The sequence below is a fragment of the Sitodiplosis mosellana genome, unplaced genomic scaffold (assembly GCF_009176505.1).
Source record: "Sitodiplosis mosellana isolate CC-2019 unplaced genomic scaffold, AAFC_SMos_1.0 Smas_scaffold_1, whole genome shotgun sequence".
NCBI lineage: Eukaryota > Metazoa > Arthropoda > Insecta > Diptera > Cecidomyiidae > Sitodiplosis > Sitodiplosis mosellana.
Window position 1 is genome coordinate 197,981 of NW_022595244.1, and position 16,753 is coordinate 214,733.

Below are 16,753 nucleotides of genomic sequence, written 5' to 3' on the forward strand. Positions count from 1 at the left end.
CGATGTTACACTTTAAAAAAATCTTTTTTGTTGTTACACTTTGAAAAAATTCGATTTTGTTGTTTCATTTCAATAAAAAAATTTATTTTTGTTTCACTTGTATGTGTTGTGAATAGAAGTTGCGTTTTCATTCTCGGACATTCAGTTGTTTATGTCTGAAAAGACACCTCTTATTTTTGAGAAAAAATAACTTTTTATCAAGATACTTGACTCAAAAAATGTGAATTCGAGGAATTTTCTGAAAAAAGTTGATTTTTTCGAGAGTTAAAATCGAAACAACCGAACAAAAGGCTAGAACTATGTAAAAATGTCACAAAATGCTTGCAACAAAAGCCAAAATCATTCATTTTTTGAAAGAATACAATTTTTCTGAAGAGACGGACGACAAATTCCCGAATGTTCTCGATTTATATGTAAAAAATTGAAAAAATCCAAATTTTCTTCAGAATTTTGCTCCAAAACATACCAAAAATGCGATTTTTTTGGATTAACTTGTTCAGAAGAGTTGTTCAGCTATACGTTTGCTACAATATTGCTGAGTACAGTAATTAAAAATATCGAATATCCTGAAAATTGAAAAAATCGACTTTTTCGCGACATTTTGTCCCGTAGTCTCTCTTTGTGACCTCTAAGGCCCCCAGTTGGTTACCAGTTTTTTAGAGGCTATTATTTTGAACAACTTTGCCAAAGATAGCATTAAGAAATTCCCAACGGTTGGTGAAATAAAGCCCAAGAAAAAAAAATTCAAAACCGTACAAAATCAAAAAACCCTACAAAACGCTTATCGCAATTTTAAAAAATTGTGAGCCGATGTGGACAAACTAATGATGAGGTTTTGCTAGATTTGACATCTACTTTCATCCTATAATAGCCGTTTGCTCATTCCTGGAGTTGACCAAATTTTGTTGTACAGTGTTATACATTGTTGATCGAAAAGAAGACCTTATAATCTGTAAAGGCTTCCATGTATAACCTTCAGAAATCGAGTCCTTTTTAATGAAATCGCTGAAGCTTAAGGATATTTGTTTTGTTGGAATACAAGATGAAAAAACGGCAACTGAGTTTCCAACAGCTTTTGTGGTACAAAACCCAGGATCAAATATCACCGAAAAGGACGTCGTTGATGCAGTTGCAGGTATAGTTCGAATGTGCATAGGTGGCAGTCATTAAAATTTAATATTTGAATTTCTTCTATACAGGACATTTTGTAGACCATTATAAATTACGCGGCGGAGTTCATTTTGTTGATTTTTTTTCGTCCACACCGACTGGCAAAATATTGCGCAGAAAACTCATTGAATTAGCCATCAATTAGAATAATAATAAAGGATAGTGTACACATGCTCATTTGTCCACAATTATACACCCTTTAAAAAAAATGGAATTCACAATTTTACGAATAAATCATTTCGAAACATTTAAAATTATAGTTGTGTTACTGTTTTATAAAAAATGTTAGTAAATCATACCACAGAAGAAGTATTTTTTATTACTGTCCAACTGATGCACGTATATTACTATTTTGACATAATTTGCATACCATTACGCGATAAATTGCAACGTTTTTACTTTCCACTTGTTATCATCACTGATTTATTAATTGAAGACCATTAAAAACATTGATTCAAACATGTTGAATGCATTCGAAGCAGTCATGTGTGCCATCAAATTGAATTATGGCAATTTAATTAATCGAATTAATTACGTGTGAAGTCTAATGTAAAATAGCAAACAAACCATTTTATAAATATGATGATATTCATTTGAAACGCCATTTGAATGTTTAAATGCGATGAAATTGTTATTGATTATTATAGAAAGTCGTTCGGACTCGTTCCGTTTATACATATTCCCTAGGGGTTTCACGCAACTTAAAATTCGTCTAAAATTTCAATATTTCTCTCTTTTCTCTCACATTCTCTGGGATTCACCAAAATCCGTATTATTTCGAAATATTTCAACATTCACCTTGAGAATTATGTTCTGGAAGTGGGTTTTGGTGGATCCTCAGGATCGTTCAAAACTGCTCCCGGTTCTGGAAGTGGGTTTTGGTGGATCTTCAGGATGGATCAGACTGGGTTTGACAATGACCTGGTCCATCCTAGGGATCCACTTCTAGAACCAGGAGCGGTTTTGAACAATCCTGAGGGTTCACCAAAACCCACTTCCAGAATTTTTAGATTCAAAAAATTCTAAAAAATTCGAGTTTATGAATAAAAAGAAGCAATCTATAGTTTACACATAAAATGGTTTTATTTCCAGCTATTTAGTAAAATCTTCGGCCTTCTAGTTTGCGTGAAACCCCTAGCATATTCCATCATGGAAATCTAATGGATGCTCTGCTTGTTTAAAAACTGGATCACTCATTTCTGTTATATGCATTTAGATACTTCTTGTGCTAAGCAACTAAGCAATGGGGTTATTGAAATTGTATTTGATTTTTCCGTTGGAAATTGGTTTCTACAAAAGATTGCACAGGTGCAACGCAGAATATTCTACAGTAAAGTTTTAATTGAATTCAACAAATTCAAAATGGGTGTTCTCCCGAATGTAAACAGAAGCTCTTGCTATTTTTAGCCGAAACAATACAGTTGAACTCAAAACTTGAGTTTCGAATTAGTGCCGAAGCCAAAATTGATGCAAAAATGCCATTATTTACTCCAGGAAATGCGCTGAAAAGGGAAGTGAATCCAAACTGCGAAACTTGTTTGAAAAGCAGAACTCCCTTCGGTTCGTTCCTCAATTCAATGAACTATTCATTGGATGTGCCTGGAAATGGTTTCATAGCCCAAGTGGTGATGTCTTTTTCAGCTGAAAATGCAAAATGAGCATATTTCTTGAGTAAAATAATGAATGAATGATTTTTGTGAATCATGGCAGCAAACTTTAACTTTTGCTGTAATTCATGAAGTGGAATTACTTGAGATACTAAATAATAAGCTGAATCTTTTGTTTTTTTTTAAGCGAAATGCAAAAATTGAATAAAATACTAGCGAATACATTCACTCAAGTATTGAATAAATTCCAAGGTGAATTATGCTCCACTCCGTTTAAATGATGATGTTCATTAACGAAGACTACATAATTTGCACCGATGCACGGCATGAATATGAAAAGCTGTTACAAAATTGAAAATGGTCTATCTTTTGCTATCCTTAGAGTTTCAAACTTGTAAAATATGCATAGATGTAGTGTGAGAGAGGGGAATTTTTCTGATTCAGTAAAATTGAATTCACGCTGGTTTTGAACACATTGTGTTCGATTACAATGCAAGGCTTAAGAAAAACTTTTCAAACATCGCCTTCGAAGGATTTCGGTTCAACATTGGCGTGTACTTACGCTTATTTTGATAAAATTTATATTAGACGTGAAGTAGGTTACTATGATACACACTGCACACTGCAATGGTGCTCTGTGAACTTGTAAACATAGTGTTTACATATTGCCGCAGGGAGACTGTTGTGTCATTATCAATATCTCTCTCTCTCTCTCCTTCTCGAATTGCACTAAATCTTCATCATACCCAAACCGAAAGACAAAGCGGAAGGAAAACGAGCTTGTTTAACAGCAGATTATGGAATTCATCATATTCGTTTATTCTTGTCGTGTTTTCCTTTCACATGGTTAGAACCTGCAATGAAAAAAAACGGAAACAGCGACGACGACAAAAACGTACGCTCCAACTACCGGAGTATACAAAATCGATAAAATACTGCTAGTAATATTTCATAAGCTCCAAAACATTGTATGTGTGTGTGCTATCCTCGTAAACTCTTCATTGTTTGTATCCACACATTATTCTGCAACAATATTTATATTCTGATGTGATGCCGTATTTGTGATTTGCTTGGTTGGGACTTCATTTTTCACTGCTGTTTTTCGTGTGTATGCAATAAAATTGATTGAACCGTTCGCATTTTCATATGACTGGCGTACTTAACATTTCAGCTGAACGTCGCCTATGAGCCCGCGAGATGTTTCCATCAATTTGTTTATCATGCAACCGAAAAAAACGAGATATATGACTTTAGACAAACAAGATTACGAAGGGTGACTGTATTTTAATTTTTTTTCTTTTGACGTTGTGCCATATGTTCTAAGAGTAAATACAAAATTCGGTGGTTTCACGAAACTCGTCGCTATTTCGAGGGGAAAACCCTTTGCATTCAAAGTACTTCACGTGCATTATGTTGGTTTCGTGCAGGTCGTAAAAATAACAAGATTTACTTCTGTCACAGCTTCTTTTAACTCAATGTCATTCAATTTTATGTATTTTTTTTTTCATTTTCAAAATTACAGGCAATTTTATGAAGAGCAATGAGGTAATTGCGCGGTTCAGGCAATTTTCGGTGTGCCTCTGCGTATTTATTATTAATATTGACCTTTATTTTGAACTCGTGTGCCCTTTTTCTCTCTTACGAAACCGTATAATTTAATTTCGGCAACTTTTTTCACTTCAAATAATTGTATAGCGAAAGAAAGAACAAGAGAAAGCTAATTTTTTTAATTAAAAAAAACATATTCGTTTTCGTATTCAATTTGCGTTAATTTTGAAGGTGGATTAAATCATATCAAGTGAATTAAAAATTGAAAAAAAAAATTAAAATAATTTCTAAATCCAAAATTCAAGTCAACTAAAACGGTGCTTGAGCTCTGTGAAATGAAATGGCTAACACATAAAGGGCTCTCCCGTGGAGAAATCTTCTTAATGAACTCTTTATCTCTCTCGCTCTCTCTCTCTCCGCATATATCACGACTCTAAATTTCACTCAAAACCATAATCATTGCACACGAACACGGCACTTGTCTAAGTTTCCACCCATTCAATATGTACGCAAAGTAATCTTGGAATGTCATCGCTTAAACGGTAGACCACTTAATTTAAAGTCGTCTGTAGCTTATGGTTGGGCTTGATTCTTATATGTACGCGTACCATGACCAAATTCAAAAGTCGACGCTGCATATGAAGAAGAAAAAAACTTTGCTCAATTGTAGCATTTCGAAATGGAGTGTCATTGCTGTAAAGGGTGTTTCAATAAGAGTGTCCGAACTTTAAAATGAAATAAAACACAGAAAATATTCGAATATATCCGAGTTGTTTAATGTAATTTGTAGCCCTATTCATAACATTAATAATGGAAAATTATATCATCCAAATGACCACCCCGGTTGCGTTTTAGTGACACCACCCGATCGGCCCAATTTTTGATGACATTTTGGCACATTTAGACTGGAACACTGGTGATTTCGCATCCGTATGAACGGTGCAGTGTGAATGCTTCTTCTTCTTAACTAACACATCTATACATGTAAGTCGCCATATTGGTTATAATGTTCACAAATGGCACTCAATACACTGTATACATTTTCAATATGGCCGCGCCCATTGTGTACGACAGTGTGAAGAAGAAGAAGCAGTATTATAAGAAACTGTGTATGGGTTAACATAGGGATGTGATTTCGTGACGAATGTTGGCCTTTAAATCCTCAATCGTCGACGGATTATTTGCATAAACTTTTCCTTTGATAAAACCCCAAAGAAAGTAGTCTAATGGTGTTAAATCGCAAGATCTTGGCGGCCAATTCACAGCACCATTTTTCGATATTACGCGTTTGTCAAACTTTTCGTTCAAAACCTGGAATGTTGGTGGACTTGTGTGTGATGATGGGCCGTCTTGTTGGAATAGGAGCCCATTGGTTCTCACCCGACGCAATCTCGGCCAGAAATATTCACGAATAATGTGTTGATATCGCTCGGCATTGACATTAACTCGCTGTCCATCTTCGTTCTCAAAAAAGTACGGGCCAATGACACCTCTCGACCAAAAAGCACACCAAACAGTGCACTTTTGCGGTTTCATTTCAACGTCTTGAATGTGCCGAGGATTTTCCGCGCCCCAAATGCGACAATTCTGCTTGTTAACATAACCACTTAGCCAGAAATGCGCCTCGTCGCTGAAGATGATTTTCGAGCCAAAACATGAATTTTGATGGTAAATTCGAATAATTTCGATTCGTTATTTGATCGAATAGCGATACATGGTTAATTTGTTGGACCTTACTGAACACATCTGTCGAACATTTTGACAGATTGGATGCCCCTGGTCCCTATTGGAAAAATAGAAAGTTCGGACATCCCTATTGAAACACCCTTTAAAACCGTCAGCAAATTCGCTGCATGTTTGTCGTTTGAGTTAAACCGCTCGGCTTCAACCCATGTCTTGTACAAATTTATCTGTTGGCGTGGCCGTATTTCTCAACAGAACACTGTCTTCCACAAAGTTTTTGCATTTGTGCATATAAATCTGGCGTTCGTGCAGCAGACCATTATGGAAATTTTATCAGTTTTTGCATTAATTAACCGTGATTTTCTTCTGAGCACTGATTCAATTCCAATTGGATTTCATGTAGCAACTCATTGCCTTTCCGATTGAATTTATTTTTATATTCATAACTGGGTTGAAATAAGCATAAAAGAATTGCAATAAACTTATTTGATTTCAACAATATCCTTTCATTATATTCATTGAATGTTGAATTTCAATTAGATTCCGAAGAGAGAATTGTGAAGAATTAATAATTGTTTTGGAAATTAAGAACAAACAAGCAAATGGTTCATGGTTGAAGTGTTCTCCGTACTGTGTGGAACCGTACAGTGAAAAAAGTCAATATGTTCATGTTTTAGCCATGAAATAATCGACTTGTATCGGAATATGACGACGACAATAACAATAATAATATACTGATAAGGAAACATTTGATTTTCCCAATTTCGTTGCTTTGTAAATACATTTTATTGTGACAGTGAGATTAAGGCTTTGAAATGATGCTGACGGTGTAGCATTCAACCCTTCGAAGATTTTCGAAATGAAATGAAAGCGAGAGCCAAGATAAATATTAATTTAACTAATTCAAATGATTATTTTGAAGTTCGTTTACAAATGCGTCGAGAAATTGGATGTAGAGTGCGAACGATATCATTTGCAGCTTTTTCAAGCGATTGGGGCCTGGCTAAAGGCTTTTATGCCCTTTTATATTTATCCGCTTTATTTCGGTCGGTATTAAAACACTTGCCAGTATATATGCAGACAATAGAAATTATATGAATGTGGAATGAATTTTACATCCTTGCTCCTGGCTACATTTCCCATATATTTATCCCTTTTATTTATGGAAAATGTACTCATGCGAATAATGCGCAGCATTGACAATAATGACAAGCTTTCGTTGAACACAACGAGCGATTTCAAAGTTTAGCTGTTGAATTAAGTTTTCAGACGGTCGGACGGGCACTCGAACAATGCACTTAGATTTTATTTTGGTCAAATGTGTCACAGACACACACACACACTCGATTCACAACTTTTCGACTGTTTACTCGGTTCGGCTAAATTAGAAAGCACTTCCACAGTCTATTTGTACAAAGAGAGAGATAGACAGAGAGAGCAGCTGCATTTTCAACAAAATATTCGTCAGAACGGATTATCGCTTCCATTGTTTATGGTTTTATTTTTAGCAGAATGTTTCTTTTCTGCATCGTATAAAACGGTGTCAATTATTCCAACAGTACAATAAATTATTCTAACTTTCCAGGGTTAGTTACCTTCAAACAATGTTGAATTGAAATAGGAAGCACAGTTTTGGTATAAAATGAAATGTGATTCATGTTTACTAGCCATGCCAGTAAGCGCATATGACCTTAAATGTACATTTCAAACCGTTTTTCATTACAATTTAATTCATTCAGTATTATTTATGGTTAGTGCGTGTATATTCAATATAACGATGACATAACTATTATGGAAACTCAATTATTGATCAAATGACAGGGTTCATCTCGAACGAATTTAGACAACAGTTTATCACATACATGTGGCTAGCGACGATATATTCAATAAAATGTGAATTGAAAATCCATTTCGTAATTTAGAAGATTATTATGAATATGGAAACGGAAAATGGTCCGAAAATGTCGGAAAATATGTTGGAATATATAAATTTTATTGAATAAATTGAACGAACGAACGTGCATGTCGTTCCTTTGAATAAGTATTATTGTTGATGAGGAATATGATCCGAACTGGTATAAGAAGATAATAAGACACGAAACCAGGGTTTCGATTGAACCGATCGAGCACATTGAATGGAAAATTGATTCACATTCTCATGAAAAAGACGAAAATTAAATGCTTTTCATTCCTTTATTTCTGTCTGTCACGTTCATTTGGGTCAAAGATTTCGACGGAAATACTTTGCTATGAATTGATTCGCCGGAGAACGAAATCATTTGAATACATTTATGAAAAATAAACCGATAGAAACAGCGATATAGAAAACATGTCAGACTTGTTTGACTGCGAGTATTTTGAGTGTTTCCCTGTGTGTGCGCCACATTTTACCATGGTTCGCTCGAGTTGAATAAATGAATGAACATGCCAAAGGAATAAGAAATGCATGAGCAACGGATAGTTGAACAAAATCTCTTCACCAATTGAAATTCCGTGCAAAAACACATCGCAACGAAAGATGCAAACACAATTTATTCAGAACATCGAGTTTGGTACAATCCTAAAGCTATTTCTCTTTTTTTTGTATTCCAACGTATATTCGAAATGATGGAATTGCAACAGAAACTCATATCTAATGGAAAACGATTCATTTCTAAATTAAGCAGCGGATTATACAAGTACATGTTTGAAATACAAATGTCATTTTATTCCCATGAAACACCATTAATTTCTATCCAATTTATATGAATAACGAGTTGCGTTCGGTTGCAAAATCCAAATTAATGACACGAATTTCATCATATTTGAACAATTGGATCTGTAAATTTGAAGGATTACATGTAGCTTGGAAATGTCACTTGAATTTTTAACAATTAAAACTTCACCGTTTCAGGTATCAAAAATTTTGCGGTAAAATCTCCAAGTGGCAAAACTTACAACCGAAAAATAACGACCGGTCGGTTGAATTATTCACAACTTTTGACATTATCACCTCGGATTATATATATGTGAGTTGGAAGAAGTGCGACATGAGTCGATTCAGAGAACCACCTGCCGGCTGCATTTTATATTTCATGCTGTCGATCGCGATTAACCTGTTCATTGTAATGCTGCGAATTTCGGCACTCGAATTGCAAAACAATAGCACTTTGGCGACAACAGCAGCGACGTACATTCTGCCAACTCTCGATGCGACTGGCGTCATGAGCTCCATAACAACGGCTGAAGTTTCAACTGAAACTGGTAAGTAAATTGATCAACAAAATATTTCATCGAAATTCTGCGTAGCTCATTGTTTAATTACTAATTATTGGCTTGTCGTATTCATTTACGTCGTTTCTGTATTTTTTTTGCTTTGTGGAAATGTGCAGACGGTTGGTCCATTCAAATCTGGTCCAAGTTAATTCAGTTGAAAGTGAAATTTCCATTTACATCATTGGTTTTACTGCCTAATGAATAATAGATAATGTATAATAATTTGTTTCGCAGTCAAACAAAAGTCAATGTCTGCTCAAAAGTCAATTGATTAAGACCAACATCACAATGTGACCCATTTTCATCGAACGCTTGCTGTTGTAATCACTCATTGCAAATTGTTGGCGCACTCAAATCATACCAATTAGATACGCCCAACGGCTTCTACTCCATCAAAACCAAAACGACTGGCAAATCATCTTCTTTGAATAAAAAAAACACAATTGGAATAATTTAAGGCATTTATTGTTTTCGTGGCGGAGTTTTTCTTCTTCTTCTTCTGCTTTTGTTCACAACTTAATTGCTTGCTCATTGGTTTCTGAGCTATTGAAGGCCAAAGACTCACGGTTATACTTTTTATGCTGCCCACAAAACAAACTCATAAAATTCACTCCGTAGACGTGACTCCACCAACTCCAACGAGCATTTGCATATTTGCACTGGAACGCGATGGCTGTAGAACGAACGCGTGCATTTGCACGAGTTCCCACAAAAGCCAAAGCAGTAAACATAAATTCATAAATGTAGACATAAATCAATTGAATTACCAGGCAAAAGAAACACGAGAGCGAAAAAACACCGCTCCGCTTGAGATAGAAAGCATTAGAATACAAATGCACGGCACATACAGAGAAGTGCATTTAAAGAGAGCGCAAATCGCAGAGCAACAAGAGTGAAGCTCAATAAAATACACACGGCAACAGAGGGAAGAAATCTTTGCAAAATAAATATAAATAAATGTCTGAATGCCAACGATGCACGTATGTGCATTTAGTTCAAATGCACAAGTTCCACTGTGAAACTTTTGATCGAATACCTACGAATAGCGGTGAGCAGACAATGGAATCGTTGAAAAATTTCACTTCGAAGGCAGTGTCCGAAAGCATGTTCGAAAGCTTTAAAATGACGATTAAATTTGATTGTTTTCATATTTTCCTCGTTTTTATTTTTTGGCGACATTTTTGAACTTATCGATATTTCGGAGCAAACGGTAGAAAATTACTACACATATTTTTCCCACAACAAATAATTTTCATATCTTATGTGTTTTAACTGATAGTCATTGGTCAGAATTCGAATCAATTTTTATGTGGCACATATCGCATTCATTCCACGTGTGTGAGAGAGAGGGAGTGTGTGGATGTTCTCGCCATAAACTATTTGCTTCCTCAGCTTTTTATTATGCAATTTTTATTTGAACTGACTTACTTGTCGTTTTTTTTCATGTGAAAATGTTTTTAATGGATGTTCATTGTGAATAATATGTATTCAGTGAATGTTTCGGAATGGAAGCATAGCATAAGCATAAGCATAAGCTGCATAGTCCCATTTGTGTATATTGCTGTGCTCGTTAAAGCATAGCACCAAATAAATCGAGAGATGGGAAACGTTGATGTTTTCTTACTGCTACATTTTGTTCAGACTGAAAAAAAAGGAAGAAGAAAACGCATTCCAATGGGATAACGTGCAAAAGAGAATGAAAACTTTTGCTTTATTATATGTTTCACACAATGAACATGCTCATTTTTTACAGTTAAATCGGTCAAAAGTTATTGAAATATTGCTTATGTTGCGAAAAATTGAATTTATTCAAGTCGGAAGACACGACATGTGTGTATTTCTCTCTGAAATTGCTACTTTGTGCCTTTATTCCCATCAACACCGCATTTGCTTCGAAGCAATTTTATTATCTGCTCATAATCTCTCCCGCTTTCATCCCATTGAAACTAGATTTTTGAATGAAATAAATGATTAAAATCGCACACACACCGAATCCATTTAATGACGATCATGAGAGATTTATGCTTTTTTCACAAATGAAAACGATGTCATTTGAAGAAAGTGAAAATTTGCGGAAATAAAAATGAATTCTCCTACAATGATGCTGAATCACTGTCGAATCGCAAAATGGAGCCACATAAAGTTTTTATTTGCAAAATCGCACGAACAATTTGGTTGTATTTATTGTAATTATGACATCTTAGTTGTATTTTATGGCCTGATTAAACACGAATGAATGTTTAAACAGCCCGAAAACTAACTTATACTGCAATATTGTGAGTTGCTTAATCGCGCCAAGTAGCAAACAGAAAAGTTTTTTTTATTTTTTATGCTATCGTTGGAAATTTAGATCAGCAGACTACACTTGCATTTATGAGCATTTTGTTAATTCGCTGGCATTACATCGACTTTATTCGTTGAGATGTAGTATATTGCTAGTCTTTTAATCACATCGCGTTGACTTCAAAATGGTAATGCACAAAACCCGAAGGAAAATGCTTAAGAAAATAAACAAAAAAAAGGAATTGTTGATGACTTTGTTCTAATGCAACACATTTTTTTCTCGTTTCATGTCTTGCCACCCACGCAAAATTAGCCATTACATCTGCAACAAACGCTTATAATAAAAACACAACGGATGCGGATTTACAACAATTTACTACAAGTTATCAGCATCAAATGAGCAAAAATTTAACACCCGTTGAATATGCACCACTCGTAGCATCACTTGTATCGAATGAACAGCCCGACGACGATGCAAACGAATTACAAGGAAATGAGGCCACGGCTCATGGCCTGAGCAACGTAGTGACAGTGGCAACCGTAATTTCAGTATCGAATGAAACCCAAGCGATGGTTGGCATCGTCGCAACGGCTAACATTCAAACAGCAAATTTATTGCAACGAAATGCAACCGTCTCACGGGATCAATTGAACTCACGTACTGTAATTAAATCGTCATCACCATCTGCAATGGCAAACAATAATTTGACGGTACAAAAACAACAGAAACCAGATGCGCCCATGTTGAATTACATTTTTGATTCACATTTAACAAACAAACATCGTCACTATGATCCAAGGTATGTGTGTATCATCGTTCGGTTGCGGGAGCCGGGCGGTCGAAGACAATTTTGCAACGATAACTCTATGTGTAATGTAAATTTCGGTGCTTTGGAGCACACTTTATGGAAGCAAAAGGAATGATAAATTGAACCATGCGGAATATGCCGGAACATGGAGATACATCATGTTATTTGATATTGGTCTTACGCAATGTACCATAGACATTGGGAGTGTGTTTTTAGTGGTGGTGGTGGTGATGGTGATCCGGTGGTTATTTTGTTTATTGCATGCGTAACGAGTAAAAGTGTCATCGTACATCGTTTTTCGCTGGAATCCAATTTCGAATTAGTCATTTGGGTTTTTTGACCGCATCGACGTAACCATGAACGCCATGGATATGATGACCAATGAACCGTCTTCGTGCCACACAGAGCCTACGACAATGCAAAATTGCTGATTCACATTCCAAACAACTTTTCTCATCAAACCTTTGGAATGCATTGCTTGCACACCCGTCTTTGCGTACGCTTAATTATTTATTGCCGCTCACCAGTTCTGCAGACGGTAGACATGAGCTCAAAACGTTTGTTTTTTCTCTCAATTTTGTTTACCCTTTTGCTGTGTCCCACTAGAACGATTTTATATTGCAAATGAATGTGCCGGGCTTGGCCAACATACTCCATACTTTGTTTGGGTTTCAATGCGTACGCAGTTGAAACGACAATGCAATGTCCACTTTCGTATTCATTCTTTGCACACGAACTGCACTTGGAATTTCAATTCCACTTCTCAATTTTTTCTCTTTCTCTCTGCACAGCAAATGTTTTCCTCGCAAACACTGCGGACGCTTTATCGTTTTATGGGGATCGAGTGAAAATGCTGTTTACAGGTGCATACACAATTGAAATTAGCAAACAAAATGCACGGCGTGTAATTAAATTGAACGACATTGATGCATACAATGTTGTCACGCACTCTCATATCGCATTCGGTTCCGAAGAGAATTTTCCTATACATTTCTTGTTCGCTGTGAACATTTTCAAAACTTCTATTCACCTTGTTTTTTTGATTCTACTCAATATTCTATTACGATGCATTATACTTTTGCGCGAAAGCTTCCGGTATTTTTCTGGTGCACTGCACAATGCACATCTCCAAAAATCGGTCAACTCATTCTCAATTTTAATTAAATTGCCATGCAACAAGCCAGAACTGATATCGACGTGTTTAATTAAACGATTGAAAGAGAAGTAATAAAAATGCATTGTACTCGAAATGAGTCGATTGTTTCAACGATATTCTGAATAAATATTCAATTTTAGATTGCAGATGATACACACGCTTAATACTAAACAACAACACACGAAATTATTGCAATGTTTCAAATTCATAAAAGCATCCAGATGCTGCCACATCTGAAAATCTAACACATAAAAAAATCTCCAAAATTTTCAACTTGCTCTAAATAATTCATTTAATTTTCACACAGATATGGTCCACACTTTGATGACGTACACGTTGCCGAAAAAGTTGCAAATGTTTCAGCACAGGTCGGAAGCGTTGCTTATCTCAATTGCCGGATTCGTTTGCTACAGGATAAAACCGTAAATAATTTCATGACGCATTTAATGAATTAATCGTTTATTAACACACTGTGATTCAGGCGAACCGCTTTTGGTGTTGCACATAATCAGATTAGAATTTTACGTTATGATCTCTCTCTCTCTCTCTCGCTCGCTGTCTCTAAACCATTTTAACCCCAAAAGCGGCTCGGCCAGAATTTGGGTGGTGACACTTTTTGGAATATTTATACGAGCCGGAGATCCGTTTGCTTTCGCTTCAGTTGAATATCACAAAAGAAAACGACACTCCAATAAAATGGATTTAAAGCATTTTTCAATTTTCACCACATTTCAGGTAACCTGGTTGAAACGTGAACAGAATAATTCCCACATTCAACTGCTGACAATCGGTGTGCACACCTACACGTTCGATAAGAGGTTTAGCGTTGAATTTGAATACCCAAACAATTGGCGACTCCGAATTACCGACATCAACAAAACCGATGGAGGGCTTTATGAGTGTCAAATATCAACACATCCTGTGCGAGCATTCCGTACACAATTGCACGTCAAATGTAAGCCATTTTTATAATAATTTTCAATTTTTTTTTGGTGCTGCAGATAAGTTTGATGTTCACGATTTTAATGGTAACGTGTCAGTTTGGAGGAAAAGTGTGCAACAATTTGTTTATCTCACATTTGGAATGGGTTTTATGAAAAGAGCACAACTTAAAACTTGTGCCATATGAAAAGGAAGGAAATAACATAAAAAAAAGCTAAAAAGGAAACAACAGCCATCACATTTGCAAATGGACTGTTGAGTGCAACAGAATATAACAATAGCATTCAGTCCGTTGGATATGTTAACATGCCCATCCGATGCCAGACAGAAGTCGTTGCTTTCTGTATACATGTTCTGCTGCAGGCTCTTAACATATAAAATACACACATCCGAATACAACCGACTAAAGTAACCGAGATACAGTGGCTTCAATCATCATCACACCCTAGATTTTCCTCGATTGCATTTCACAATTTTTTTTTTCTGTATATGGAATAACTTTCACAAGGGATACAGTTTTTGTCAGTTTTTTTTAACATTTTAATTTCACTTTAATTTCCGCGCCAACGTTGAGAGTTGAAAAGCAATTTTATTGTCGCAATTTCTAGAAATGTAATTCAATTCAACTTTGAACACATCAATTACTTGTGGCTTTAAGCAATTAATACGAAAAACGATTGTTTTTTTTCGATATTTTCATTTGCGATTGGTTTTATTCGATAGTAAAATCAATTTGACGGTTTAAATGCGAAAACATACAGACCTAATTTCTGTCTCTTTGTGGCGTGATTTCCAATTCATAAAGCACATAATTTCATTTTGAAATAATTGTTCAGCTTCAAATGGGAAGGATTTTTTTGCTATCTTTCCGAATTAGTGAGAATTCATTCTAGGGCAATTATATTATAAAGCGTAAAATTATCGATTGATTAATGGTTTCGTCGCAATTTGGTGCACCGATAAAAACTTGATAAACGCACATGAAATGGTGCACAAAAGTCTCGCCGCAACGAAGAGCGATCAAAGAATTCAAACTCATTAAAATCCAGCTATGTTTTTTTGCTCTCTCTCTCTCTGTCTCTCTCTCTCTCTCCATTTAACTTTCAGCGAAACTTCGTTCATTCAATATTTTAACTTTGGTTGTTTGATTTTAATTTTCATTCGGTTCGATGTGCTGTTTCGCATTTTTTGTTCGTCTCTCCATTCGGACCGTTTGATTGAAACTAAATGAAATGCGCGCGTCTGTTCGCACTTGTATGTACTGAACCGAAGTTTAATTGACGATTTGACGCGGTGCACCACATCGCATTGCTATCGATGCTCCAGTTTGTGTTATTTCAACGGGATTTTTCTTTTCGCCCTTTTTCTTGGTGTGCTTCATCACTTGCATGAATCGAGATAAATTAAAGTCGACGAATAAATTAAACTTTAGCAAAAATAAAACAATTAAAACGAGCTATTGACAAAGTTTTCCATGCAATTCTTAATGGTGTGTGCTGTGTGTTGTGTATTTGTGTTGGAACAACGAAACGACGAACACTTTTTTACAACGAGGACAAAGCATTTATGCCACAAACATAAACATAATATAATTGTACGGTTGATGCATGAGCACGAAATGAACTTAGCCATGTGCAACGTTTATAAACGTTAAAATATATTTTTATAAAAACAACGTTCAGAACTCTCAGTCGCAGAACGGAAATTGAACAAATTGTTGATAAATTCGCATATGAAACGATGAAATATGTCAATTTTATGATAAATATTTACTTTGTCTACAGCGTAGTGTGTACTCTACACTCGCCATGACGCCATATCTTCTGAAAAATAAATGATTGCGTCTCTTTATTCTTGTTTCTCTTGTAGCACCGGAAGTGTACATTGTTGACGAGTTCAAACAACCTATTGTTGACAAATACTATCAAGTTGATTCGACCATTGAACTGATGTGCATTGTACGGCATGTATCGATGCTTTCATCCACAGTGAATTGGCTGCACGGCAACAAATTACTAAATTTTGACATGACACGCGGTGGTATTAGGTAAGCCAACTCAATGAATATTATGATTTGACATTTCTCATTTAACAAATGGCAATGCGGTTGATTGTACTGTGTTGCCACAGCCACAGTCTGAAGATGAAGTACCCAAAATTATTTACCAAATTTTCACATTTGACCAACACTGGTTAATAAAAACCAGTTGAATTTCGAGTTTTCACATACATTTCTATCCAATGGAAGGTCCCAGTTGCCCAGAGAGAGAGAGAGAGAGAGAGAGAGAGAGAGAGAGAGA

General features: G+C 35.7%; 1 protein-coding gene across 1 annotated transcript in view; it reads left to right on the forward strand.

Annotated features, from left to right (window-relative positions):
• The window catches only part of LOC129566190 (uncharacterized), a 47,519-nt gene that overhangs the window by 27,628 nt on the left and 3,138 nt on the right, over nucleotides 1-16,753 (forward strand). Inside the window, exons 2-6 of the mRNA XM_055441903.1 lie at nucleotides 8,902-9,251; nucleotides 11,860-12,346; nucleotides 13,819-13,933; nucleotides 14,247-14,466; nucleotides 16,323-16,500. Coding sequence (XP_055297878.1) covers nucleotides 9,038-9,251; nucleotides 11,860-12,346; nucleotides 13,819-13,933; nucleotides 14,247-14,466; nucleotides 16,323-16,500 — 1,214 coding nt within the window. The 5' untranslated portion in view covers nucleotides 8,902-9,037. The remainder of the gene's footprint in view (nucleotides 1-8,901; nucleotides 9,252-11,859; nucleotides 12,347-13,818; nucleotides 13,934-14,246; nucleotides 14,467-16,322; nucleotides 16,501-16,753) is intronic.